Source organism: Lacerta agilis, chromosome 7 (genome assembly GCF_009819535.1).
Source record: "Lacerta agilis isolate rLacAgi1 chromosome 7, rLacAgi1.pri, whole genome shotgun sequence".
Classification (NCBI taxonomy): domain Eukaryota; kingdom Metazoa; phylum Chordata; class Lepidosauria; order Squamata; family Lacertidae; genus Lacerta; species Lacerta agilis.
The window spans coordinates 85,780,202-85,807,788 of NC_046318.1; the positions used below are offsets into that span (position 1 = coordinate 85,780,202).

Consider the following 27,587-nt stretch of genomic DNA (forward strand, 5'->3'; position numbering starts at 1 on the left):
TCAGAGTCCCTCCGCGCTGCTGCCTGCTCGTGTGTGCCCGCGCGGCACCGGCGGCCGACCTGGGACTGAGGAGGCGCCGCCGCCGCCGCCGCGGAGCCCGCGCGCTCTTTGCGCGACCGACTGCACGTCTGCTGCCTGCTGTTTTCTCTATATACATCAGTGTATCCTGGCTTGGCGTGGCTCTTCTTGCCGTGTGTGCGCGCGCGCAGAGGGGAAGGGGGGCGCGCCCCACCAAGGCGCCTCGCGGGAGGAAACGGTCCCACACTCCCCCCCAAAAAACCGAAACCCGTTGCTGGCAGGCGCCTCTGCATTAATGCCCGGGGCAGCTCACGGAGAAGTTGCTGCCCAATTTCCCCAGGGCAGCCCTTTCCCACGTGAAGGTTGCATGCGGGGCCACGCATTTCTCACGCTTTCCGGATCCTACCGCCAACATCCCCTCGAAAAGGCCAATTTTGCTTCCTGTATCCTTTGGATCAGGAGCCGCTGCTGAACCAGCCCCACAGCACAGCATTGGGGGGCTGGTTCATGCCCAGGGCAGCTTTTGGTTTTGTTTATAAAGCAGAGCTCCTGCCCCCCTCCCTTGTCCCAGGCCCCTTGCTGCTGGCCCCTCCTTCCCAGTGGTTCCTGTGGGCTTCTTCCAAACTTCCCACTTGCTTGCGTGGCTCAGATCTTCTTGCTTCTAAATCCACATCTTAAAATAAACGCAGCGGAGGCCGAGCTCTGTCTGCCGTCAGTTCAAGCACCTGGTCCCAATCCACCTATTTCAGACCCGCTGAATTAGTTGCCTGGGGCCCTGGAGGGGGCAGAGAGAAGCGCACCTCTCTCCCTCCTTGAAAGGCAGCCAGCGGCTTCCGAGGCTCGCCAGGAAAGAGTTAATCGCTCCCTCCCTGTGGAACCGCTCAAGGGATGCCCTCGTTTGCACCCATGCAATTAATGTCTCCCCTGGCTTAGCCCTCCATGCCATGCAGTTTCTGCTCAGCACGAGAGACACAGAATTTTTCCTCTGCTCCCAGAGCCGCCCTCTGTGTGGATCCCATCAGCTGCCACAGGCCCTTTGCCGGGGTTGGGCCAGATGACCTTCAGGGGTGTCCCTTCCAACTCTACCTGAGCCCCCCTCGCCTGCCTGGAGATTCTTCCCCATTGACCCACAGGAGAGAAAGCCCCATTGGATCGGACACTTCAAGTCCCAGCCAGCCCAGAGTCGCCTTCTCCACTCACAAAGGCGGCATCAAGGGATCGGCTCCCTCAGGGACACCAGCAGGGGAAGGGGCCATTGAGAGGGAGCCCTGTTGGATCGGACACTTCAAGTCCCAGCCAGCCCAGAGTCGCCTTCTCCACTCACAAAGGCGGCATCAAGGGATCGGCTCCCTCAGGGACACCAGCAGGGGAAGGGGCCCCTTGAGAGGGAAGGTGGGCTTCTCACTCTCTCCTAACGCTAGAACTCCTGGGCAGCCCATGGAGCTGAATGTTGGGAGTCCAGGGCAAACGAAAGAAAGAAAGGCCTTCTGGACACAGCCCAGGGTCAGGCTGTGGAACGCAACCCCCCCCCGGGCAGAGGCAGAGATGGCCACCAACCTGGAGGGCTCCATGAAGACAAATTCATGGAGGAGCAGCTGGCGCTTGATGGCTACTCTCTGGCGCTTGATGGCTACTCTCTGGAGGCTGTAAATGCTATCAAGAGCCTCATGCAACTAAGAGCAGCCGATAAAACTGCTCTCCCTTGGGGGGATCCCAGCCGTAAGCCCCTGCAGCCACCTGAATCCATCTCTTCCTAGTATTCCTCCCTGCAATTTCGGCTCAGAGCAGTCTCCCATGTTGGAAAGGGCTAAGGACCTCTGGAATAGGGGGACGGGGAGTGAAGGGGAACAGATGGGGGGGCAGGGAAGGCGGGTTGCACCTAAGAGGAGCCCTTGCACTGGATCAGGCCCAAAGCCCACCTAGTCTCGCATCCTGTTTTTTCAGTGGCCCTCCAAATGGGAAGCCTTAAACTGGACTCTCCCCCCCCCCCCAGTTCTGATCAGCAACTGGCCCCCAGAGGCCAACAACCGCCTGGGAGGAAACAAGCAGCTCATTACTGACGGACCAAGAAGGCAGTCCAGAAATGGCCCCGTCCTTTCCAGGCTTAGAGCAGCCTTCCCCAACCTGCTGCCTTGCAGGTGTTTTGGACTACAACTCCCATCATCCCCAGGGTTGTAGTACAAAAAACACAGAAGGCCACAGGTTGGGGAAGTCTGGAGGAGAACATCCTGGAACAGATCCTCGTACTGAGAGGCAGCCCAGACATCGCTGGTGTGGATCACAGCATCTTGTGGGGTGGGGAGCACAGCAGACATTCCGCTTGGCAGAAGGCTGGGGAGCAAGCGGCTTGGTGGGGGGCACCTTGGCCAGGCAGAACTGGCCAAACCCACCCAAGAAGGGTGCCTTCTTGCTCAGACTCCAGAAGGAGGGCAGGAACCTCAGAGAATCAAATGCCAGATGTAAACTGGGTCTTTCTGTGCTGGCAAACATTTTATTGCAGGGCAGCAGAGTCATTGGGGCTGCCAACTCATCGCCCTCTTTCTGTAGGTGGTGGCAGAATTATTTATTTATTGAAATTCTATTAACACCCTATACCCAGAGGTCTCAGGGCGGTTCACAGAAAAGATCAACATAAAAGCCACAATAATATCGAAATAAAAACAACCACCCAACAACACCCCCCGCCAGTCCCCTACAGGCCCAGGAAGGGCACCCAGCTATGCCTGGACAAACTGCTGGCAGGGAGGGCCCAGGCTCCAGCTCCTGCCCTTTCCATTCCCAAAGGGGGCTCAGTTCCGTCCCCCCACTGCTGGTTGCTCCTTGGCACAGGTCCTTGGCCAACTCTCCAGACTGCAGCCGCAGGGGCTTTGCCACAAGGCTGGCCGGGAGCGGAGGGAGAGAAGGACTTGGGGTCTTCGTTGTCCCGGTTATCTGCGCCTCATCTCTGCAGCCCTTCAGAGCAGGGCGGCTGGCTCTTGCTCTCCTGCTGCAGCTGGTCTTCCTCCTCCAGATCCAGGCGCTGCAGCTGCTCCTCCACCTCCGCCGGGATCTCCACCTCCAGCAGGTTCTCCATCCCTGCCTCCGGCTCGTCCCCAATGAGGACCTGCTCAGGGAAAGGGACCATCAGGCCTAAACCCATCTCTGGGGTGGCAAACAGCTGTGCGACAGCATCAGGGCAAACCAGAAGGGCCTGTGGGGGGGACGGAATGCCCCCCACCCACTGCACACCCCAGGGGATTACAGAAGCAGAAACAGAACAGGGGGCATGGATTCCAATGAACAAGGGGGGGGGGGAATTCCCTCAGCACAGAAATATTCTGAGTGCTCAGCTTCTGCACTGCTTCCTTCTGTGGCCTGAGAGTTATCCAGTTATCCAGCAGCCCAACTGGATCCTACAAACCCCAACCCCCACCAATGAAAGGTTCTGCCTCCCCACCCACCTCACGGGCTCCACCTGGACACTTGGAGATTATTCACTGTTTTAGTTCCCTGATTCCCGATTAAAAAGAGGGTCACGTTCTCCCTTTAATCTTTCCTCCAAGCTAAACACATCAGAATCAACCTACCTTTTCCTTCAAAGCAGAACACGTCAGACTCCTCCCCACCTGAATCCCTCTCAAATGGGTCACGCTGCTCGCTCTCCCTCCTGTCCCAAAGGAGCCCCCACCCCCAACAGCACTCTCAGAGCACCCCGGGCCTGTTCAGGGATTCCCCCACCCCAAGCATCTCCCAGCAATCCCTGGGCCTGAGTGACCAGAGGGAGTCAGGGCGCCAGTCCTTGGCTCCCCACTCCTTCCTGCCCACCTGAATCAGCTTCTCGCAGGCGGCCAGGACACCTGGGTCCTTTTCCCACTTGTGCAGCTCCCGCAGGATGAGGTAGGTGCCTTTCTCTCGCACTAGTCGGCGCCCTGGCTTGGTGGCTGTCAGCTGTGGAGGGAAATGGAAAAGGGCACCTTGGAGGGAAATGGAAAAGGGCCGCCTGTCGCTGGGGTTGTGTGCAGAGGGTCTGCCTGGAGGCACAGGGTGGGAATCGAGCGCCCCCCCCCCCGAGTGAGGGGCGGCAGGAAGGGAGTGGAAAGCAGCCGGCCACTTTGCCTGCGCTGGAGCTGGGAATAAGCTGCTCAGTGAAATGGGGGGGGGCAGGTTAGGGCTCCTCCATGCAGAAAACAGAGTCCCCATGCACTGCCTCCATGGGAACGGGGCAAATGACCCAACAAATAGGAATCTGTTTAGGATCAGACCGGCTGGAAGCAGCAGCAGACCCTAGAGATGAAAGGGGTGGGGGGGAAACCTGGAGGAGGGAAGAGGCTCAACAGGCCAGAAGGCTGAGATGGAAGACAGGTCAGCTGTGTGTGTCCTCCATTGCCACTGGAGGAGCTTCCCTTCTTTGGGCCAAACTCGCCTGCAGGACCCAGCAGCGGCTCAAACACTCCGGCTGCCCTGTGGCTGCTGAATCAGCCGCAAAGGTTTTCTACGCGGGAGGCAGCTAACAAGGGCTCTATCCTGCCTCCAGGATCAGGGGGCAGAAGCGGGTCTGGATCCCAGTCACTGGAAACCGCAGGGGAGGAAGGTGCCCTTGTGCTCGGGCCCTGCGTCCCCGTTTCCCTTTGGGGCCCCTGGCTGGCCCCTGGGAGAGCAGGAGGCTGGACCGGGGGGGGGGGCGTGGCCTCATCCAGCAGATGCTCTCCTTCTTCAGAGTTGGAGGTGGGGAGGGAAAAACCCACATTCTCTGACTCTGCAATCCACATGGATTTAAGTTTGCATAGGGCTGAAATCTTTCTTTACAAGACCCAAGCTTCCAGGAGTCTGTTTTTCAAAAACCAAAGATTGAGAAGGTGGAGAGAAGGGGGGGGGGAGGGGGGAGGACAGAGATTTGGAAAAGGCCCTTCGTTGCCCAGGGGCCTGAAGGCCGTCTCAGGCTGGGACTCACCAGCATAATGGCCTCCAGCAGCATCTTGCGGATGTCGGGGTCCGGCTCCCGCTTCTTCTCCGCTGCCAAGTACTGGAGGTCCAGGGGTAGCCCTGGGGCCAAGACATCGCAGGCTGAGAGGGGCAAGCGAGCGGCCACAGCGCCCCACAGTCCCACCCAGGACCACCTCGCCAGGAGGCCCACTTCCCCAAGGCCCCCACAGGACGGAGGTGGCTAAGACATCCCCGCCCCGCCTGGGGCTGGGGCTTCCTGGAACAGACTCTGCCCCAAGGTGCGACGATCCAGCACCCATCTTCTCCCCCCTCCCTCCCTCCCTCCACCTTCCCAAAGGGACACACTTTCCATCTCGTCCTCTGGAAACTCCTCAGGTCCAGCCAAAGGGAGGAGGAGGAAGGGGAGAAGGTCCACCTCTTCGCTCAGCAGCCACTCGTGGTGCCCTGGGGGAAACAAGCGAGGCAGTCCACGTTGGGGAAAAGACCCTGCTGGCGTGGGGTCCAAGCCCACCCTGGAAGAGACTGGGGGCGTTGGCAGCGAAAGGAGCACAGAAACTGCAGGACCTGAGCACTCAAGATGCAGGTGCAAATTTAGCAAGCCCCCACCCGCCCGCCCACAGCCAAAGAAAAGTAGCAGGATTCTCTAGGCCAGGGGAGAGAGAGAACACCCCCCAACCCCCCCCCCACACTCACCATATTCAAAGCAGCAGTTGCGGAGCGTGCCCACCACCCCTCCTCGGCGGATGGATGAGCGTGTGTACTGTGTGAAAGGCAGCAATCTCTGCACCACACACCTGGCAGGAAGAGGGGATCTGCGGTCAAGGAGGAGCCCTAAGGAAAAGCAGGGGGGGTTTCCCTCTCTCCCTCCCACAATGCACTGCAGACACCTGTCACTCAAGCAGGGGGCATCTCAAGCGCTGAATGAAAGGCCTCCCCTCCACAAAAGAATGACCTCTCCCTGCCCAGGCAGACCCCTTGACGCCCCCTATTCCTCCCGCCCATCAGAGCTCCAACCTCCCTGTTTCTTTTCTCTTTAGTTTTCCTGGTTTCAGGAAGCACGGAAACGCCATTTACCTTCCAGCCACAGCGGTACCTATTTATCTACTCGCGCTGGTGTGCTTTCGAATTGCTAGGTTGGCAGAAGCTGGGGCAGAGCAACAGGAGCTGAACCACCAACCTTGGGCAAGCCCAAGAGGCTCAGCGGTTTAGACCACAGCGCCACCTGTGTCCCTTTTTACTAACTTATCACCTGGGGGAAAGTAGCTCCCCCTCCCAGCTGCCTTAGAACAAATTGGTGAATGGGGGGGGGGGGGCAGCTCACCAAATCCAGAGAGGAAACATAGAATCAGAGAATTGTAGAGTTGGAAGAGACCCTGGGGGTCATCCAATCCAACCCCCTACAATGCAGGAATCTCAACTAACTCATACATGGCAGATGACCATCCAACCTCTGCTTAAAGTCTGCCACCTCTCATGGGAACCTGTTCCACTGTCAGTTCTTCCTGATGTTTAGTTGGAATCTCCTTTCTTGCAACTTGAAGCCCCTGGTTCGAGTCCTACCCTCGGGAACAGGAGAAAAGCAGCTTGCACTTGCTTTTCAGCACAGCAGCTCTATACATGCCTCTGTTCTGACTGATATATATTTGCTACTCCACTTTCTTCTCGGCAGTCCTCACGGCAACACCCCCCCCCCCCAGCAATTCCTCCACATGCAGAGGCAGCCCATAAATCCCCACTCGACCCCAGCACCCTCCCCCCCTGCCCACACCTGCCTGGATCTGTCCAAGAGGAAGTCTCGGGCTTCAGGCAGCTGGCTGAGGTTCGACAGCAAGGGCCCCAGGTAGTGCAGAGACGCCTGGGCGTTGAAGCCTTCCGTGCAGAAGGCGTCCACCAGGGCCGCCAGCCCCCCCAGGCTCTCCTGCTGGAGGGCAGCCAAGAGCGCTCTGCACGAGCCCTCCTCCCGAGACAGGTTGGAGAGCAGTGTGCAGACCTGGTTGGCCATGGGAAAGGCTGGATCCAGCAAGCGCTTCAGCAGGACAGGGAGCCCTTCCTTCAGGGCCTCGTGGGCAGCGGGCTCCGTGGCCAGGTTGATGAGGGCGTGGTATGCGTCTGTGGCCATGCACGGGGAGCGGTCGCTGGTCAGGGCCAGCAAGGCAGACACAAGTTCCGGCTGCGAGGCCAGCAGCCGCCTGCCCTCCGCGTTGCCTGTGAGCCCCATCACATAGTGCGTGGCCCGGTCCTTCACGTCCATACGGGTATCTGGGGAGAGGAAAGCCAGCAGGTCCTGGGTCGGCAGCACCGCCATGCTGGAAAAGGGGGGATCTGCAGAGAGGGAGAGAGGGGGGCACCCCATGAGCCGGCCTGTGTTCAGAGGGCCCCCAACTACACAGGGAGGTATAGGCAGGTAGCCGTGTTGGTCTGCCGTTGCTGAAACAAAATAAAAATATCCCTTCCAGTAGCACCCTAGAGACCAGCTAAGTTTGTTATTGATATGAGCTTTTGTGTGCATGGACACTTCTTCAGATACTTCTTCTAAGGAAGTGTGCATGCACATGAAAGTTCATGCCAATAACAGACTTAGTTGCTCTCTAAGGTGCTACTGGAAGGATTTTTTAAATTTTGTTTTGACTACGCAGGGAGGGTGCTTCATGCCGATCCCTCTTCCTCCAACCCTTTCTCTTAAAAATAAATCCTTGAAAGACAGGCATGATCCACGTTTATGGAATTATGCATGGCAGGGAGAGTGTGGATAGAAAAAAATTCTCCTCCTCCTCCTCATGATGTTAGACCTCACGGACATGCCATGAAGATGAATGTGGGAAGATTCAGGACAGATGAAAGCAAGTCCTTCTCCGTGCAGCACATCACCAACCTGTGGAACTCCCTCCTGCAGGAAGCAGGAACCTGGATGGCTTCAACAGAGAATTGGACAATTCACAGGAGAGGGCTATCGACTAGGCAGGGTGGCTCTGCCCTGACTCCACCATCGGATGCAGCAAGGCTTCTGAATCCCAGTTGCTAGAAAGCACATGAGGGGAGAGGGCTATTGTGCTCGGATCCTGCCTGTGGGTCTCCAACAGGCAAAACTCCCCAAAGCACATCAGAAGCATCCACTGCCTTCCAGCCGTGAAGGGCAGAGCCAAGGCATTGTGGTGACCAGCCATCAAGCGCCAGCTCCTCCTCCATGAATTTGTCTTCATGGAGCCCTCCAGGTTGGTGGCCATCTCTGCCTCTGCCGGGGGGGGGGGGGTTGCGTTCCAGAGTCTGACCCTGGGCTGTGTCCAGAAGGCCTTTCTTTCTTTCGTCTGCCTTGGACTCCCAACATTCAGCTCCATGGGCTGCCCAGGAGTTCTAGCGTTAGGAGAGAGTGAGAAGCCCACCTTCCCTCTCAAGGGCCCCTTCCCCTGCTGGTGTCCCTGAGGGAGCCGATCCCTTGATGCCGCCTTTGTGAGTGGAGAAGGCGACTCTGGGCTGGCTGGGACTTGAAGGGTCCGATCCAACGGGGCTTTCTCTCCTGTGGGTCAATGGGGAAGAATCTCCAGGCAGGCGAGGGGGGCTCAGGTAGAGTTGGAAGGGACACCCCTGAAGGTCATCTGGCCCAACCCCAGCAAAGGGCCTGTGGCAGCTGATGGGATCCACACAGAGGGCGGCTCTGGGAGCACGTTGAGGGCGGAGGAAAGATTCTGTGTCTCTCTTGCTGAGCAGAAACTGCATGGCGTGGAGGGCTAAGCCAGGGGAGACATTAATTGCATGGGTGCAAACGAGGGCATCCCTTAAGCGGTTCCACAGGGAGGGAGCGATTAACTCTTTCCTGGCCAGCCTCGGAAGCCGCTGGCTGCCTTTCAAGGAGGGAGAGAGGTGCGCTTCTCTCTGCCCCCTCCAGGGCCCCAGGCAACCAATTCAGCGGGTCTGAAATAGGTGGATTGGGACCAGGTGCTTGAACTGACGGCAGACAGAGCTCGGCCTCCGCTGCGTTTATTTTGAGATGGGGATTTAGAAGAGGCTGAGCATGAACCAGCAGGGAAAGGGTGGCTCTCTTCCTCGGGATCCCCCCCCCCCGCGCGCCCCCTCCCGCCTCGCTCCTCACCTGCCTCTCCGCAGCCGCCTCACGCGGAGCCTCTTCCGGGGTCGCGGGAGCTCAGCCAATCGCTGCGCGAGGGCGGAGAGCGAAGCGGCAGGACCCGGATGCGCCGGGCCAATGAGAAGCGACGGCCGAGCGCAAGGCCCGCCGGGACTTGTAGTCTGCAGCCTCCAGACCCTCCGCGGGCTCCCCCGGAGTGTTTCGCAGGCGGTGGGAGCTTCGTGGGCGAAACTTGTCCCTCCGTGGCTCCTCGTCCCCAGGGCAGGCGGCCTCCTGCCTCCTCTCTGCGTGGCAGTCAGCACTTTGTGCGCAGCATCGGGGAGCCCAGGGGCTCTGTTATGTACTGAGCTTGGATCCTAGAATAGGCAGGGAGGATCCTAGAATGCAACGTCCGGATTGGCCTGCAGGAGCAGCCCAATCAGGCCCCAGGAGGGAAGCAGAACCAGCCTATTAGGTCGGGAGGATCCGAGAATGCAACAACTGATTGGCCTGCAGCAGCAGCCCAATCAGGCTCCAGGAGGGAAGCAGACTCAGCCAATGAGACAGGACCCAAAATAATGAATATAAAGACTGAGGTTCTGGGGGGAAATTCAATTCTCTCTTTACGAGATGCAATAAAGAGCATGAAATCACTGCGCGACTCCAAGTATATTTCACTGCAGATGAAGGTGGGATCCTGCTGAGCTGACCACCACATACTGCACCGCAGCCCACCACCGGCCACACCGCTGCATCTCTCTGTGAATCCAGACTACAGCTCCGGGACCCAAAGACCCAGAATGGCAACCGACCGCAGCTTCGCACCATTCAGCCCGGCCTCAGGAGACTGGGAAGGGTACGCCACCCGCTTCCAGTTCCTCCTGGAGGCAAAGGACATCACCGATGCAGCCAAGAAGAGGGCGATATTCTTTAGCGTCTGCGGAGAGGAAACGTTCAAGATCGCCCGGGCTCTCCTCGCACCCAAAAATATCGCAACTGTTCCCTACGACACAATAATGGAACGGCTGAAGGGGCACTTCTCGCCGCAGCCCTCGGTGGTTGCGTGTCGCAACGCCTTCTACGCAAAGCGGCAAGCCCCCGGGGAAACCATAACTGGGTATGTGACCTCCCTCCGCCAAGCTGCCCGGCTCTGCAACTTCACAGAGCTGGAGAACATGCTCCGCGACCGCCTTGTGGGTGGCCTGAGGGACGAGGAGCTGCAACGGCGCCTCTATGCCAAGAAGGACCTAACGTTCCAGGTCGCCCTAGAGGAGGCCCTGGCAACCGAAGCCGCCGAGATGTCTGCGCAAGGCTTCCAGCAGAACGTGTTGCGTCGCACCGCACACCCAGGCTACGGCTCTAGGACCCAAGGACCCAGAATGGCAACCGACAGCAGCTTTGCGCCGTTCAGCCCGGCCTCAGGAGACTGGGAAGGGTACGCTAGCCGCTTCCAGTTCCTCCTGGAGGCAAAGGACATCACCGACGCAGCCAAAAAGAGGGCAATATTCTTCAGCGTCTGCGGAGAGGAAACGTTTGAGATCGCCCAGGCTCTCCTCGTGCCTGAAGATATCGCAAGCGTTCCTTACGACGCAATAATGGAGCGGCTGAAGGGGCACTTCTCGCCGAAGCCCTCGGTGGTCGAGGATTACAAACACTAACCTCCTGGGCGCGACGGGAACTTTGAGGGGAGGGGTGTTATGTACTGAGCTGGGATCCTAGAACATTAGGCAGGTAAGATCCTAGAATGCAACAACTGGATTGGCCTGCAGGAGCAGCCCAATCGGGCTCCAGGAGGGAAGCAGAGTCAGCCAATCACGGGACCCATTTTGTAAACATATAAAGCCTGAGGTTTTTTGGGGGGTGGAGGATTCAATTCACTGTTTACGAGATGCAATAAAGAACATGGAATTACTACGCAGCTGAGTACAGTGTATTTCATGCTCCTTCCACACTGAGCCTCTGTTCTCCCACCCGAGGGAGCCTCTCTTGGGATGGCCACAAGGGTCTGCTGCCCTTCTTGGGGAAAGCACAGGCTTTTGCTGACACCAGCGGAGTTCTCTGTGCCAACATCCATGGACCCCCAGCCCTGTTGAGTTGGAAGGGACCTTGAGGGTCCAAGCTCCTGCATGCAGGGATCTTTTTATCTCTGCAATTAGTTTTTATTAATTTTCCAAATTTGAAACAAATTAACAGCAAATTAATCCCAATTTAACACCAATTTTAAATGACTTTCCGCCCCCCAGGTGCTTCTTTCCCCTCCCTTCTTTGCTGCTCACAGTAAAATACTTTTTCTTAGTTTCTAATTGTTTTCCATCCATTCCTATTTCCATTGACTGCACAAGCTCAATTCCTGTTTAGACGTTTACCCAACAACTTCCCCAATTAATCAAATATAATCTTCTTTTATCGATCAATTAGTCATAATTTCAAATCGTATTTCCTCCCATACAACTTAATCATCCTGCCTTTTTGTGTTCGCTGCATTCTAATTAACAATACTGAGATTTTACAGACTCCATAAACATCCAGGGAAGTTGTTTTACCTTGTTGTGCAATTCCCTTTTCACAAAGCAGACCCCAGTCCATTTTCCCAGGCTTAACACGCTCCCCTCCTAGTCTTGCTATGCAATTCTTTAGCCCAAACACAGCATGTTCTTGTCTTCTCCCATACTTGTTATTCTCATACCAAATACCAGAGCCTTGCACCCCCCCCCTCAGTCTTCACTCTAGAATTCAGAGCTGCTGCTTCCTCTTTCTGCAAATACTTGAAACAGTCTTTCAAGTATTTTATTTCAGAGATTCCATCCTTTGGTCCCTTTCATACTGTCCCTACTAATGAAATGTTGAGAGGAATGGAACTTATACCCAATGTTTTATATCATCCGTTGCCCGATGCAGGGATCTCAACCAGATCACCCGACAGATGGGACACCCAGCCTCTGCTTACCAAGGAAGGAGAGCCCAGCACCTTCCAAGGGGGTCCATTCCAATCAGTGTCAGAAAGTTCTTTCTGGGTCTCTTTCTGAGCTGCCCTGGCCATTTCCTCTCCATCCCAACAGCCTCACTATAAGCCAGCCGGCCACTGACCTCCACCCCAGACCCCAAGATGGGGCCCATCAAGATGAGGGTGTTGGTGTCTGGGGTGGGGGCAGGTCACATATTAACATTGCAAAGTCTTAAGTAGCTAACAAAAACGCTTTAACCTGACAAGCTATGATGGGGGAACAACAGTTCCCATCCAGCAGATTCCCCCCCCCCCCACTGTATGTTCAGACTGAGGCTCTTCCATCCCCAGGCAGAGGAAAGGAGGAAGCCCTGAGGCGGCTGCTGTTCCCAAGAGACATCCCGATGGTGCAGCCTCTACATCAGACACAGGCAAACTCGGCCCGCCAGATGTTTTGAGACTACAATTCCCATTATCCCTGACCACTGGTCCCGTTAGCTAGGGATGATAGGAGTTGTAGTCCCAAAACATCTGGAAGGCAGAATTTGCCTATGCCTGGTCTAGAGCTCAGCACCAACAGCCCATTGCTCATTGGGGCACCCCCAAAAATGGGTCTGGGGAGGCCATGAACAATGCCCATCCTATGACATCAATGCTAAGGTTGGAGAGGGCCGGTCTCTGAGCATGTTCAGTGTACTTTCATACTCAGTACCAAGATGGTTCTCCTCTACGTTATTCTTCAAGAATGCTTACAGAGGAGGGGAAACGGCTGCATTTTTTTTATTTCCAATTTGCCCAATGTGACCTCTAGCTTGGTAGCTCATTCCTTCGGGTGAAATGCATATCTTTGGGGAGTAAAGGTGCCATAAATTCTACTAAATACTGATCCAGAGCAGAACTCCTAAGTATAGTTAGCAGAGTAAAAACTTAAAACAGGTTGAAGGATTGGCAAAAAATAGACCAGAGGCAATTAATATTTCATCCAGCAGAGCTTTGCTGCTACTGAAGGCAAATAAGCATAATGGTCACAAACCCAATACATTCAGGAGTGGCACAGTCAATAAAGAAACCCAGTTGCAGCAGACTTAACTTAAACTTACAATAACTCCCAAGTCTAAACCTTAACACTAAGCATACCATGTACAGAACACCAGAAGAGAGATAGAAAGATAATGTGAAACCCAGGCTCCTTCTGGCATGACCTTGACAGAAGAGGTAAGAGAACCACTTTAAGCCAACCGTACTCAGCTTCCCAGAAGGAATAACCCAAACATCATGAATCTTCTGCTTCTTTCTTTTACGCAGAGAAGCTTCCAGAACCCTCTTGAATTAAGCAGAATAGGAAAGATCTCTGCGCATCAGATCAATACTACCAAGAAATGCAAACTGGCAAATGGTGCTAGAAGATGTGCAAAGATGGCAGGAGATCGACACACTTGAGTCCTCTGGTACAAGTAACACAAGCACACTTGGGGGTTGGACTAGATGAGCCTTGGGGTACCTTCCCACTCTACTGCTCTATAAACTGCCCAGCCCTCAACCCTGCCAACTGCTTCCTTTGGACTCTAGGTTTCCGCACTCCTTATTGTATCCAGATCAGGGAACCTGTTTCACCTGTTGCACTGAGTTCAAGTCAAGAAGAAAACCTTGTTCTGGAACAACTGCTGCTGCTGCTGCTACTACCACCTTTTTCTCTTCTTAAGGTGCCAGCAGGAGAAGCATGGGTGCCCCCATCACCAACCCACACAGCTTCTGGCCTGATTCACACCCAGACAAGGTGGGCCTGGTGGGAACAAGAACCACTCAGCAGACATTCACGGTTACTAAACATGCTTTATTAGTCCAGTAAATGCCCTGAATCACATCTTTGAGCTCATCAGACTCCCTTTTGTGCCCTGTTTCTAGGAACAGGTATGGCCTTCCCAGGTCTGTCTCTTGGAGCTTTATTTTTTGCTGCAGTGCTTTCCCCAGGAAAATCGGCATTTTACCACCGAAAACGGCAAATGGGCTTTCTGCGGATTGCTGTGGGCTCCAATTCATGGTAAAATATGGATTTTCCCAGGGAAAGTACCAGGACGAAAACAAACAAAACACACTAGGACACAGACCTGTGCCTGGAAAGTGCAGAGCAAAGGAAAGTGTGGATGAGGCCTTTGTCTCAAGTTAAACCACAGACAGAAGCAGGGTGCTGTTTCTCCCAGGAAGTTTAATCTGGAACCCGATGCCCCCAAAGAGACAAATAATGTGGTCAGTTCTGTCAAGCATCAAACATTGAATGCAAAACTTTATGCAACTTTCAAAATAATCCAGATTTACTCTGTAAACCACCTTGAGTCTCTGTTAGGGAAGAAGGTAGGATACAAATAATAATGATGATGGTAATAATAATAATAATAATAATAATAATAATAATACTGAACTCCAAACGTGGGTCCCACCCCCCACTGGGCTGCTCAGTTGCTGACCCTCAGTTAAGTAGCCAGGGAACTCTTAGAAACTTTTGTTTTAGAAGCACAAGGCGGCAGAGACAGAAGTGCAGGATGCCAGAAAAATGGCAATGGGGAGCGATGGGGGCCCTGCAAACAGAAAGAGGCTGACAGCCACCAAAGTTAAAGGAGCACTTTGTGGTGTAAATATTTCTCAAGAGCATGTGGCTTTGGAAAGAAAGAAACTCTGCTCAGCTGCCACGCAGACAAACCCCAGTAAGGGTCTTTAGGGCAAAGCTGAGAGGAAAAACAGCGAGAAAGGCAAGCGGGAAATGGAGAGTCCTTAAGGCCTCCTCTGGTCAGAATGCCTTCTCTGCAGGCTGTCTGCTTCAACTGCAGATATTGGAGAGAGGGAGGGAGAGAGAGAGAGAGAGAGAGAGAGAGAGAGAGAGAGAGAGAGAGAGAGAGAGCGAGCTGAAAAACCAACCAAGGTAAGTGTGTGGGTCTCCCTCATTGAGACCCCAGAAAGACAGGAGATTCAAATAGGGGAGGTGTTGGTGGGGGAGCGACCAGGTTTTGTAGCTGCTTGTAGAGGGCAAAACAGAGGACCCCCCCCCCTGGCAAAGGTGGAAGAGAACCAGGGCTCCTTGCCTGCCCCCCATTTCGGCCTGCAAGGGCAGCTCCTGAAAAACAGCCCAGGCATGAGAAACCCTGCACCATCCAAGCAGAGAGGAGGGAGGGAAAAGGCTCTTTGGCTTCACACTTTGACCGCAAGAGGGGGGGCAGCTGGGATCAGGGGGTTAACAGCTGCCCCAAGAGCCCCTCCTGCACTCCAACGCACAGCTGCCCCCGCCAGCTCTGGGCAGTCAGCTTATCCACAACTCCCCCCCCCCATCCCCAGCACTGATTCCACAGACACAACTCCATGTCGGGTTGATTGCCAACATTATTTTGTGTTGAGTGATGAAGCTCAGCCTGCCCAACTTCTTTCTCCCAGAAGATGCCACAGAAGCTCTAAATAAAACAGCGTGATTTATCTTGCAATATCTGCATTAGCGGGGGGGGGGGGTGAACTTGCAAGAGGCTTTCCTGCCCGCTCTCGTGTCTGTCTCTGCTTTGCCAACGTAGCTCTCGGCTCCAGACTGCCAAATGCAGAGAAAAGAGCCACACGCATGGGCTTGGCAGCTTTTGCAGGCAACTCGAGAGTCACTTCCCCAGACCACCAGTGCGGAGTCTCTGCAAGGTCCCCCTGGAAGCGGCAGGCGGCATCCTTCCAACCCGAGAGACCTCAGTGGGTCACCCAGGTGGCACCGGCAGAGCGAGGGCCCGTCTCCATCTTCTCAGCCTTCAGGTTCCCACTCGCCTCTTCCTTCTCGGCGCTGAGAGCTGAACACTTCCCCCAGATTCCCTCTTTGGCCCAGACATGGAGGACACCTGCCGTTTGGAAAAGGAGAAGGAGGCATGAAGATTCACGGGCACTGCAAAGCGGTGGCCTGCAGGCGATTAAAATCCCAGGTAGGGACACGAGAACTCGTCTCCTGGCATCACCTACACTTCGGAACTCCCTGCCTACAGGCGCTTTCCCTGAATTCTTTTCAGTGCCTGCTAAAAACATTGTTCCGACAAGCCGGCCCAGCTGCTTAGAAAGCTGGTGTTACTTTTAATCTGTTTTTAGTCTTTTGCTATGCCCTTAAATTATAGTTAAATCTTCTGAGTGATTTATCTTTTTTTTTGCAAACCACCTTGACGGGTTTCTTTCCCCCTCGGACAAGCTGTGCGAAATTTTTATGAAATCGCCACCACCATCTCCCTGGCACAGGCTCCCCCACGAGGGCCACTGAGCCAAAACCCAAGAGGGGGCTCCCCTCTCCTTTGCCAGGCAGCACACAGGCCCCTTCCTGCCCAAAGGCAGCACTTTTCCCACCCCCCATGAAGCCTTCCTTCCCTCCCCCCCACCACTTAAAAAAACCCCTCTTATAACTACTATTAAGCCCAGAGCCCTTGTTTTGAGTCCATGCCAATTATTTGAAGGCGAGCAAGAGCCCTTGTCTCCTGCAAAACCTCCCTCCCTGGGGACAGCTGTGACTCCTCGCCGGAGGCAACTGGCAAAGTGGCCATTTACAGACAGAGGTTGGACGGACACCTGTCAGGAACTGCTGAGGGCTGTGCCACCCACTTCACTCCATCCAAGTAATTCTTGTGTGTGTTTACCTGCTGAACCAGGAATAGCAAACTGCTCACATTCTACTTTCACAGGCATCTGGGGAGGGAATAAAGGGGGGGCGTAAGAAACAGGTCATTTTGTTTCTGGTTCTCAAGTCAACTGAAGCCCTCAAAAGAACTCCCAAAGACTAGCATCCCAGAGAATCTTTCTCCATCCAACAAAAAGGGTTCCTCTCTCCTCCTGCGGTTTCCGCAAACTGTTATTCAGAAGCATTGCTGCTGCCTTTGACGGTGAAGGAAGAGCAGAGCCATTGTGACTAAGGGCAGCCCATCCAGAGCCCTCTCCTCCTCCTCCCCCCCCTCCACGAATTTGCTATCCAGGTTGGGGGCCATCCCTGCCTCCTGTGGGAGGGAGTTCCACAGGTTAACTCTGCACCGTTAAAAGGGTTCCTGGCCCGCAGGTTCAAGGGCTGCAGGAGATCAAGACCCCTCCTTCCGAGAAGATGCAGAGACCCCAGAGCAGCACTTACGTGGGGCTGAGGGGCTCCAATGAGTAGGCCGGCCTCCTGCTGGCAGCCCTCCAGGGCAGCCCCTCGACAGGGCCCAGGGGCCGGGGTGGAGGTCCCTGGCTTGGCTTCCGCGGTCCCCCTGCAGCTGGAGAAAGCCAAGTTGGGAAAGAGCTCAGGCACCAGCACGTGCCCCACCCTCCACATCCAACACAGGGGGGGGGGCTCCTCCCATTCAGCTCCTCTCTCCTGACTAACATGGAGGGCAGGGGCAGACCAGCAACTCGCATCAAGTGCCCTGGATCGGGCCCCTCTCGAGGGTGAGGAGGAGCTCCTGCAGCTGGAGTATTTACAGCTGTGGCTCCATGACCCATGAGATGAGCTCCCCTCTCCAACTCTAAAATCTTGTGATTCTATTAGTTGCCAGGAATTCCTCTAGCGCTGCTTACCTCTGTGAGGGGAGCCCAGCAGGGCCCCCTCCTGCCCCCGGCGCTTCGGCCTGGCCTTTGTGCTTCTTCTCCAGCTGTGCTTGGAGGAGCTCCCCTGCCCTCTTTGGGCCATACGGGCACAAATTCACCTGAGGGGGCAACAGAAGATACTAAAACAAAGTCTGTAAACACCTGGGTAAAGGTAAGGGGACCCCTGACCATTAGGTCCAGTCGCGGACGACTCTGGGGTTGCGGTGCTCATCTCGCTTTACTGGCCGAGGGAGCCGGCGTCCAGCTTCCGGGTCATATGGCCAGCATGACTATGCCGCTTCTGGTGAACCAGAGCAGCGCACGGAAACGCCGTTTACCTTCCCGCTGGAGCGGTCCCTATTTATCTACTTGCACTTTGACATGCTTTCGAACTGAAAGGGTGTCGGATGTTAATTCGTTTTACCTGGACGGGTGCGAGAGAGACGGCTCCGATCCGGACATCCATGCATGTGGCCAAGGAGCTCGGGGGATCCTGACTCCCCTGCAGGCCCCTCCTCATTTCGGGAAAACTGTCCTCTCTTTGTGGGGGGCAGGGAAGGTTGTAACTGACGCAGGAGCGCCTACAAATCTTGTCAACCTTGGCGCAGATGGTCATTAATTCTGTTGGGGGGGGGGAGGAACCCAAAAAGCCCGTTAATATCTCTCTTAAGGCCCCACAAAGCCAGACACGACCACCTGAGCCCCACACCCCTTTGTCCCCCTGGGTTTTCCACAGCCTCCCCTCCCCTGGCAAGCAAAGACTTAGGGGCCAAACAGAGCCCATCCCCTAAACACCAGGTGCGTCTGAACTACATCCAAGAACCGGTGACCCTCAAATCTTTTTCATGCACAGAAGTGGGCCAAGCGTGTGGCAGGGGCACAGGAAATGCCCCCCTTGCCACCCACAAGCGTAAGGAAAAGCAGCCCCCACTTGGCTACCAGACACTGTGAACGCTGTTTTTCCTAAGGCTTGTTTATTATGTATATGAGGTGGTATGAAACACAGTCCTACTCAGAGTAAACCTGCTGAAGTTAAAAAGCTCCAATGTCTGCATGTAAGAGCTGTTTGAGAGTGGAAGGGGCTCCCTCGGAAGGGGGGGGGGCTCTCCTTCCTTGGAGGCTTTTAAGCAGAGGTTGGATGCTCATCCCTCATGGACCGATTATCATAGAATCGTAGAATGGGAAGGGACCCCAAGAGTCATCTAGTCCAGCCCCCTGCAATGCAGGAATCTCAGCTAAAGTATCCAGGACAGATTTTGTACACCAAAGATCACAGGGCAGTCAACGGCATAAAAACACAAAATGGAAACACAAAATACAGAACAAAAACCTCCACAAACCATTACCTCCCTCTCCTACAAACACATTTAAACTATGTTTTTTGCATCGCAGGGGGTTGGACTAGATGACCCTAGGGATCCCTTCCAATGCTACAGTTCTAGGATTCTAACTCGTTCATTTCAATGAGCCTACTCCCGAGTAGGACTGGGCTGAACACGGCCTGCTCCAGGCAGCTGGCAGGCATCATGAACATGCGGCAGGAGCAGCGAAGACCCACGGTGCCAGCGCCACAGCAGGGCATCGCAGGACGCAGGCCAGGCCAAGACAAGTCGCAGAAACACAACATGAATAGCCGCCCACTTGCACTTTTCCGGAGAACGGTCGGATTCAACGGAAGAGGGTCCTGGAAAGACGAGTTTCTAAAACTTTCCTCCACCCAAGGCTGCATGTTCCTCCGAGGGGAGGGAGTGCCATGGTTGGTTGGGGGGGGGGGGGCAGCCGTACCTGAGGTTATCTTGGCGTTCTTCTGGACAGGCTTCAGCAGCGGCTCCAGCTGCATTTTCAGGGATGTCTGCAGCTCCTGGGCCAAATCCCGAAACCTCGCTCCGATGTGTTGCTGGAAGGAAACAGTGCCACACTGAGGCAGTTGGCCCAAGAAGCACCCCCCCCCCCCGGCTCCTTCTACCGCCTGCCCCGCTCTGAGCGTGGGGGGGGGCACTCAGAGCCACCTGTGCGCAGCACGGGGGCTTTCCTTCCAACAGAGACACACACAGGTGGGGAGATCCTGTGGCCCTGGCAGATCGCAGGCTAGATGACCCTTGGGTTCACTCCCCACTTTTCATTTCTATGGTCCTGGACTTCCGGTTTCCTGCCGACTGAGAAGGGAGCGCGGAACCGACCATCCTATCAGTCCGAGACCCGCGGAGGAAAGAGGGGAGAGCGCCAAGGCAAGGCGCCCCCCCCCCCCGGAAAGCTCCACTCGGGATTTTCTGCTCTCTGGAACGGCCCACAAGCTCACCTGTAGCAGCTTCAGCCGCTCCTGCAGCAAGTTTGCAGCCGAATCGAAGACGTTGTGTTTCTCTGTGCTGATGAAATGCTCCATGCAGGCCTTCATCCGCTGGAAGTAGCCGGGGCCCGACATCTGGGTGCAAGCTGGAGGGGAAGCACATCAGCATAATGCAGAGCCCTGACGTTTGGGACCCCCCAACTCCGCCCCCCAAGCCTTCCTTGCTGAACTGGATCCCATTATACTGCACAACCCTTCCAGCTTCCTCAGAGACTCCCCCCGCCCATCACACTTTGAGCGCTCTCCCTTTCTGGGGTTTCCATAAAGACATAGGAGCTTGCAGGATCAGGCCAGTGGCCCATCTGGTCCAGCACGCTGTTCTCACAGCGGCTGTTACAGGAATGCAGGAATCTAGCTAGACTGCCTCTGGATCAGGAAGTTCCATAAGAGCTCAAGCGCAGCCTGCTGGGTCAGGCCAAAGGGGGTTCATTGAGTCCCGCATCCTGTGGGAAACCCACAAGCAGGATCTGATCTCGCCTCCCACCACGGGGGCAGAGCAAGAGCCATCTTGGCTGGCCAGCAGCCCCCCCCCCCCCTGGCCCTTCTATGCCATTCTTCACCTGCATATGCTGGCTCCATGCGCACCCGGATCTCTGGCGTCAGGATGCGCGAAAAGCTCCGCTGCCTTTCAGTGATGTGCTCCATCAGACTCAGGGTGAAGTTGAGCAACTGAGGGAAGAGTTCAGGAGTCTGGATGAGCCTTCCGATCCGCGTGGTCCCTCAAAAACCCACCACTCGCCCCACGGGACCCCAACCTGTTTGCAAATTGACTTATTTTTTTAAAATCTCTTGAATTTGTACACCATCCTTCATCTGTAGATCTCAGGGAGGTTCGCAGCATTAAAAACACAAAATACAGAATAAAAACACAACCACACACTAACACAACCTAATAACGCCCCCCCCCCCCGATCTCAGAGCAACCGAGGCAGAGAGAGCCCCCCCCCTCCCCCAGCCTCACCCTCGCTCGAGCAGCCTCCATCTGCTGGCGGTAAATGGTGTGTACTGCAGCTGCCACCCCGCTGTGCTTGCAGAGTTTCTTCCGGAGGTCTTTGAAGAAGTGCCTCAGCTTGTCCAAGATGGCAGCAGCGAAGCCCTGAATGGACTCTCTCAGCTGACAGCTAGGAGGAAGCACACACACAGAAGGGTTGGGAGAGAGCCGCCTGGTCCACCTCCCTCCTCCGGGTCCCCTTGCAAGGGCACAGCGCCCACCTCCCCATCCCTGGCCTCACCAAGTCCTATCCATGCAGCCTTTGGCCCCCAAGACCCTCGCAGGGGTGTCTCTGGCTGAGCCCGCCATCCCTCGGCAGCAGTGGCACTCATCTCGCTTTCAGACCGAGGGAGCCGGCGTTTGTCCACAGACAGCTTTCCGGGTCATGTGGGTAGCAGGACTAAACCGCTTCTGGTGTAATGGGACACCGTGACGGAAACCAGAGCACATGGAAACGCTGTTTATCTTCCCGCCACAGCGGTACCTGTTTGCACTGGTGTACTTTCAAACTGTTGGTTGGCAGGAGCTGGGACAGAGCAACAGGAGCTCCCCCCGTTGCGGGGATTTGAATCGTCGATCTTCCAAGAGGCTCAGTGGTTCAGACCACAGCTCCACCGTGTCCCTTTTAATACTATGCTGACACCTAGCCTGGCCCTCGTCCCCACGGCTGCCCCGAACAAAATGGGACGTACTTGAAGACCTCGTTCCACGTCGCAGCCAGGGCCTCCCAAATCGGTTTGGCGAGGTGGCTGTTGAAATCCACCACACAGTTTAAGGTTGGAGAGGCGTAGAGACCGTGGTGGTTACAGACGGCCCGGTACGTGGCATGTGGGTAGCCATTCACCTGCGAAGGGAGGAACAGAGTGCGGCTTGAAAAGTGGAGCTGGCCAAGGCTGGGAGGGGATGTTCTCCGGAGGCAGAGCCATCGCAGGCATGGGGGGGGGGGGAAACCCCACAGAATCAGACGACCAACTCAAGGACACAAATGGAAGCCTTCCCTAGAAGTCCCCAAACCAAGGAGGTGCAGGGTGGGCGGGCCCTCCCCATGGGTGGTTCCCCTTCCCCACCCCCAGTTTGGGCGCATGAGATGCTGGGCACCCTCCAAAGGGGGCTCTTCTGCCTAAGCCCCACAGAAAGAAGCAGGAGACGCAAGGAGAGCCTGCAGGATCAGGCCAATGGCCCATCAATCCAGCATCCTTGTCTGATCTTCAGAAGCGCTGCTGCTTCCCCTCCCTAGCAGTGCTGCTGCAAGGAGGACTTCCTTTTCTCTCTCCCAAATCTCCCAACCTTCAGCATCACGAGATGCCCACCCATTCCAGCTAGTGCTAAAAGGATCGTGATGGATCGGGCCCTTTGCAAAGTGGGCTGGCTTTTATATATTATTCTTTAGAAGAGTATCTGTATCCCACAATATCATAAAAACGGAAGAATTAAGCCAGCAGCGGAGGCCAGGGTTCTGACTTCCCTTAAGCCTTGTTTCTATCAGTCTTCCCCAGCCTGGCGCCCCAAGATACTTTGGACCATGACTCCCGTAAATCAGTGGTGGTGGGTGGGGTTGATGGGCGTTCAAAGCATTGCGGGGGCGGCTGGGGGCTGTGCACCGACATCATATTTAAGTAGAAATGAAGACACAATAAATGCGCTTGCTGCTGCCTCTAGACCTGGGACTTGCTATTTAAAAAGGGCTTCCGCTTCTGAAATGCCAGCCCACACCAGAGTGGAGAAGCGTTGCCTTACGGGGCAGCCCCAGCTCCTGACGACGTCCTGGCACAGCTCCTTGGCCCTGCTGGTGCCCTTTGCCAGGCTGGCGAAGAGGAGGCCTTCCAAGCAGTGCTGGGTGTCGCGGAGGCTGCCGTCGATGGCCTCCTGGAGGAGGCAGGGGAGCTGCTGCAGGGACTGCCACACACTCTCCTGGATGTCGGTCTGGGGAGGAAGAAGAGGGACGTGAGAGGCTGCCTGCAGGGCAACAACCGAGAGGCGACTCCACAGGGTGAGGATGAGGAGTTGCACCCTTGCAGGGCACAAGTCACCTGGCACCCTTCTTCCAAACCCTCCTAAGAACAGTGGAAGAGCCTGGCTGCAGGATCAGGCCACAGGGGGCCCGCCTAGGGGTGGAGGGAACTCCCTTAGCCAGCTCTGGAAAGAAGCAATTCATTTCCCCCAAACCTGAGCCCCAATGGGACGCTGCTGGACCCCAGACTATTATTACTGAACTGGTAGCGCACCAGAGTCTTCTCTCTCCCCGTCAGGCTTCCACTCACACCCGCCACCTCCTGGCCCCGGGTGCTATTCTGGCTGCAGGAGAATGCACCTCCCATCGCAAATGATTCTGCGGCAGGGCAGGAAAGGAGAGGAAGTGCACCTACGCTCAGCACCTGGTCATACAGTGGTACCTTGGCTCCCGAACTGCTTGGCTCCCAAATGCCGCAAACCTGGAAGAAAGTGTTCTGGTTTGCGAATATTTTTTGGAAGCCAAACATCCGGCGCAGCTTCTGATTGAGTGCAGGAAGCTTCGCCTAGGTTTTCGAACGGTTTCGGGAGTCAAACGGACTCCTGGAACGGATTAAGCTCAAGGTAGCACTGTAATAGGACACCAGGCCTAAGATAGTTCTTCTCTGGCTCAGATTGAAGTCTGAGCCACAGGAGAATGCCGGAGGCAAGCATAATTCCTAAGGGCTCTCATGCACTTCTCCTGCCGCTTCCCTCCTGCACACAATTGGAGGAGAGGGCAATTCAGGCTCTCCCCTGATCGCCATTTGTTCCGATCCATCACTAAAGGGGATCACACGAACGCCGGCTTTCGAGGGATGGCTCCAGCGGAAGTGTGAACTGGCCCTACGGTGGGAAATGCAACTCTTAGTGCTCATCCTGATACAGGCAATCTTCTAACTACTGCTGTTTTCCTTCGAAAGGAGCCCGTTCCCAAGCCTCTGGCCCCTGCTCACCTCTGCTCTCTGGCTGGTCAGGTAATTCACTATTTGGCTCAGGACCCGAGCCAAGTCCCGGATGAGCTTCTCTGCCGCCCCCATGCTGTGCTTCAGGGCTGTGCGGATGGCAAACGCCTTCAAGGCCGGTATTTCTGGATAAAAGGAAAACAGGGAATGAAACGCACAGCAGGCGCACCTTCCGGGAGAGGTGCCCGCCCTGCGGGTCGACAGAGGATGGGGTCCACCCACCGCACACGGCCGCTGGTTTGTGCATCTGGCTTGCAGAGGGCAGCCTGTTCTGCGGAGGAGGAAGCAGCCCCTCAGAGTACCTGTGTCCTGGGGGTCGTGGAAGACTTGAGGCTGGCCGTCTCTGATCAGCTTCCCGCAGAGCTTGAGATATTCCGTAGAACTGACCGTGAACACCTGAAGCTTGCCGCGAAGGGATTCAACTTCCCCAACGTTGCCAGAGTCCGACCTGGTGGCATCTCCTTCCTCCATGTCTTCCTCACCGTCCTCCTCACTCTCAGGAAATGCTGCTTTCCTGGTCATGTCCTACAACAGGAGCAAAACCTCGAATGAGCTCCTCACCAAGGACTACGTAACGTCTGATGGGCAAGCATACAAATTTTATAGCAAAGTACTTCCCTGGATCTGCCACGCAGCCTGCAACACAGGTGCACCTGCAGGAGGATGGGCAGGTAAGTTTTGCTTGCTCATCTGCAAGGCTCTCAATGGATCTTGCGGCCGTTACAAGCTACCGAAGGAAAGCCTGCGGGATCAGGCCCACCCAAGGGGGCCTCTCCAGTCCAGCCAGGGGCCCCAAAGGGAAACCAGCGAGCAGGATCTGAGCACCAGAGCAACACTCTCCCCTCCTGTGGCTTCCAGCAAGTGAGATTCAGAAGCACCACGGCCTCCATCACAGCCAGGGCTTTCGCCTTTCCTCGCAGGGACTCAGTGGGCTGCTTGTTTCTGCGCCTTCCCCAACTCTAGCCGGACCAAAGTGACTTCCAGTATCGCCAAAGGCACGCAAGCAGGCAAATGCCCAAGGTGAAGCTGGAGAGGGAGAAGGGGCGGCATGCGCTTCCATGGCCAGGCACCTTCACGATGCTCATTGGGCAACAGAAAAAGAGCTGAAGGAGAGAAAATCCCCCAGCCCGCCCCCCCCTTTGGGTGAAGATGTCTGGTGCAGGCTTCCCAATGCGCCTGTGTCGGCTGAGGCCATGAAGAGTCATAGAACTGTAGAGTTGGAAGGGACCCCCAGGAGTTATCTAGCCCAACCCCCTGCAGTGCAGGGATCACAGCTCAAGGATCCCTGACGGATGGCCGCCCAACTTCTGTTTAGGGACCTCCAAGGAAGGAGAGCTCACCACCTTCCAAGGGAGACCGTTCCACCACTCTCAAGTGTCTCTCACCGCCAGAAAGCACTTCCTAATGTTTAGTAGGAATCTCCTCTCTTTTCCTTGTTTTGGGTGCTACTCTTTGGAGCAGAAGAAAACAAGATTGCTTTGTCTCCCGCGTGGCAGCCCTGGACCCTGCAGGTATATGAGGATGGCGCCCATCTCAACTGCGTTTCCCGCGCATTTTGTGCAGCAGGCTCTCCCCCCGGCAAATGCCACTGAGGACCTGCTGCCAAGGCTGCCTCACCGGGCAAGGCAAATGCCAGCATGCCCGCCCCTCACTCCTACCTCCAGGCTGGCGCTGAACTCCAACTGAATCTGCTGCTTGGAATACTTATTCCGGGCCCGGACGCAGATCAGGCTAATTTCTCGGAGCTTCGCCTCCTTCTGCCTCTGCAAGCCACTGATCTAGACAGGAGAGAGGCAACAAGGGGGAAACTGAGGCACAAGCAAAGCCAGATACAACCACGTGAAGGTTGCGGGGGGGGGGGGGACGGGACGGGACCGGGAGGGCTTTCCCAAGCGAGGGGGAAACAAGGAGGACGAAAAGTAGCCATGGCGGAGAGGGGCAGAGATAACAAGACTTACTCTGAACTCCTTTTCCAGAAGGTCGTGGCGTCTTTGGAGCCAGGCTGAGTCGGGGGCATCGCATCCTGGTCTCTCCCACGGCGACGGCTGCTACTCAAAAAGACACAGAGCATTATCACCTGTGGCTTGTGATAGCAAGAGAACAAAAAGCAGCCGCTGCCCAAACAGCCTGGCTCGAGTTTAGCCTGGAGAAGCTGGGTTTCTTGCTGCCCCTGAGCTGAGCCCTCCTTCCCGCAAGGGGCTCGGCTCCCCAGGAAGAAAGCGCGTCTCTGGGGCTAAGCTGGATCTCTGTTGCCATACAGCATTACCCAGGGTGGCAGGAATATCCAGCCTAGCAGGGATCAGGGCTGGCCCAAGACATCTTGCCACCTGAGGCAAACCACAAAAGGGCCCCCCCCCCCGCCCGCCAGGGAAGAAGCGGGGAGTCAACATCAGGAACAAAGGGAGAATGAAGATCTACATCATGATCCTCTGCCCCGCGGATCCTGCTGCCTCACCCTGCCCTGGCAGGAATCAAACAAACACAATTCGCACAGGTGAAAGAATCCTGCTTTGCTCAGTGCCAAATTTGAATTCTGAGTTGTTATTTGTAAAATACAAAATTGAGATGACCCTGGAGAAGGCGGCGCTCCCTCAGCTCAGATGGGCCTTGCGAGACATCAGTAGCTTCTCCTGGTCTCAGTCTGCTCACCTCGCAAGTCGAGAGCCACGCAGAGTGTGGGCACAGCTCTCCCCACAAAGAACGGGCTGCCACTCAAGAGGGACAAGCAAGTCTGTTCTCCTGGGCCCAGATTCACCCCTCCAAAAGGCAGCCAGATTGCCACCCTGCGAGGCCGTGGGAATAAGGGCCTCTTCCCCCTCCCCAGCACCAGGAGGCACAGCCCCCCCCCTCAAGGAAGGGAGAAACGCTCAGGACCCTCTGCATCTTCCAACTCTGCACTTCTGTGAATCTCTTGCTGCAGCTGGTTCAGCAGGGGAGCAAAGCAGGTTTCTGAAATGGCACATCCAGCTGGGCTTTGATGGGTGGTTTTTACAAACCTCTTGCTGCAAAGATGCATAGAGCCTTTCCTTCTCCCTCTCGGCTTGCATTTTCTGATTATCCAGCTCTCTCACTTCATCTTCTATGGGCTGAATCTCGCCTCTCAGGTCCAAGTTCCTGCAAGATTCGGGAGACTGAGCACTTTCACGGGGAGCCCAGCCTCCTCTCACAAGAGAGTGTCCACTTCAACCACTGGCTTTCCAGCAGTGCTGATGGGATGACAGAATCCCAGGCTACCCAACAGCTCCATGTCCTCCACTTGCTTTAGACTACAACTCCCATGATCCCTGGCAACTGGCAAAGCTGGCTGTGGCTGATGGGCCTTGCAGTCCAAAACACCTGGGAGGGCTGCTGCTGTCTCAGAGCATCTTCTGCCCCACTGGCCATTAAGCAGCCAGCCAGCCAACCCCCCCTCCCCTCTTGGGATCTTTAAATCATCAACACAGCAGCTCACAAGTGCCAATCAAGAGCATTGTGGGATTTGGGGATGGCGATCTATGGGGCCTCTCTCTGCCCATCCGCAAGAGGAGCATAAACCAAGGTTACCTGACTATATCCGTAATGTTGAAGCTGTCCGACTTGGTGCAAACGAAAGCCAGGCTGCCGTACAGGCCGTCCATCAGCAGCTGCCTGCGCACACTCGCACTCAGGGTCTCCTTTGCCGTCTTGTCGTCCACGGCTCGGGTGATGCTGGCAACCACCCACACGGCACGGCAGTTCTTCAGGTACTGCGGGGGAGGAAGCGCCTGCTAAACCAAGGAGGCTCTGCCGACACGCGGGAGACCCACAACCTGGCAGCG

The 27,587-nt window shown here is 55.7% G+C and overlaps 2 protein-coding genes and 1 long non-coding RNA gene across 3 annotated transcripts in view; all 3 read right to left on the reverse strand.

Annotated features, from left to right (window-relative positions):
- Positions 1 to 2,707: 2,707 nt before the first annotated feature.
- Positions 2,708 to 7,261, reverse strand: HGH1 (HGH1 homolog). The gene is made up of 6 exons (XM_033156042.1): positions 6,714 to 7,261; positions 5,635 to 5,735; positions 5,287 to 5,385; positions 4,949 to 5,040; positions 3,823 to 3,945; positions 2,708 to 3,121 (listed from the first exon to the last, which is right to left on the reverse strand). The coding sequence occupies exons 1-6, from the start codon at positions 7,244 to 7,246 to the stop codon at positions 2,957 to 2,959; spliced, it is 1,113 nt and encodes a 370-aa protein (XP_033011933.1). The 5' UTR covers positions 7,247 to 7,261; the 3' UTR covers positions 2,708 to 2,956.
- Positions 7,262 to 15,606: 8,345 nt separating this feature from the next.
- LOC117050408 lies at positions 15,607 to 17,182 on the reverse strand. Its single transcript, XR_004427082.1, has 3 exons — positions 17,065 to 17,182; positions 16,583 to 16,631; positions 15,607 to 15,805 (listed from the first exon to the last, which is right to left on the reverse strand). It is a non-coding gene; the product is annotated as an uncharacterized LOC117050408 (long non-coding RNA).
- A 303-nt stretch (positions 17,183 to 17,485) lies between these two features.
- The window catches only part of NUGGC (nuclear GTPase, germinal center associated), a 28,081-nt gene continuing 17,979 nt past the window's right edge, over positions 17,486 to 27,587 (reverse strand). Inside the window, exons 10-23 of the mRNA XM_033156174.1 lie at positions 27,334 to 27,515; positions 26,787 to 26,904; positions 25,749 to 25,838; positions 25,449 to 25,568; positions 24,093 to 24,315; positions 23,782 to 23,915; positions 22,574 to 22,759; positions 21,529 to 21,680; positions 20,807 to 20,966; positions 20,406 to 20,514; positions 19,798 to 19,931; positions 19,284 to 19,395; positions 17,923 to 18,119; positions 17,486 to 17,617 (exon numbers count right to left, since the gene is read on the reverse strand). Of these exons, the coding sequence (XP_033012065.1) occupies positions 17,486 to 17,617; positions 17,923 to 18,119; positions 19,284 to 19,395; positions 19,798 to 19,931; positions 20,406 to 20,514; positions 20,807 to 20,966; positions 21,529 to 21,680; positions 22,574 to 22,759; positions 23,782 to 23,915; positions 24,093 to 24,315; positions 25,449 to 25,568; positions 25,749 to 25,838; positions 26,787 to 26,904; positions 27,334 to 27,515 (2,049 nt within the window). The remainder of the gene's footprint in view (positions 17,618 to 17,922; positions 18,120 to 19,283; positions 19,396 to 19,797; positions 19,932 to 20,405; positions 20,515 to 20,806; positions 20,967 to 21,528; positions 21,681 to 22,573; positions 22,760 to 23,781; positions 23,916 to 24,092; positions 24,316 to 25,448; positions 25,569 to 25,748; positions 25,839 to 26,786; positions 26,905 to 27,333; positions 27,516 to 27,587) is intronic.

What these genes read in the sequence shown, in the direction of transcription:
- HGH1 (XM_033156042.1), bottom strand. Translation starts at nt 7,246, where the DNA reads ATGGCGGTGCTGCCGACCCAGGACCTGCTGGCTTTCCTCTCCCCAGAT. An exon ending in TTCCTCTTGGACAGATCCAG is followed by an intron (nt 5,736 to 6,713) that starts GCAGGTGTGGGC and finishes TCTTCCTGCCAG; the next exon opens with GTGTGTGGTGCAGAGATTGC. An exon ending in CAACTGCTGCTTTGAATATG is followed by an intron (nt 5,386 to 5,634) that starts GTGAGTGTGGGG and finishes TGTTTCCCCCAG; the next exon opens with GGCACCACGAGTGGCTGCTG.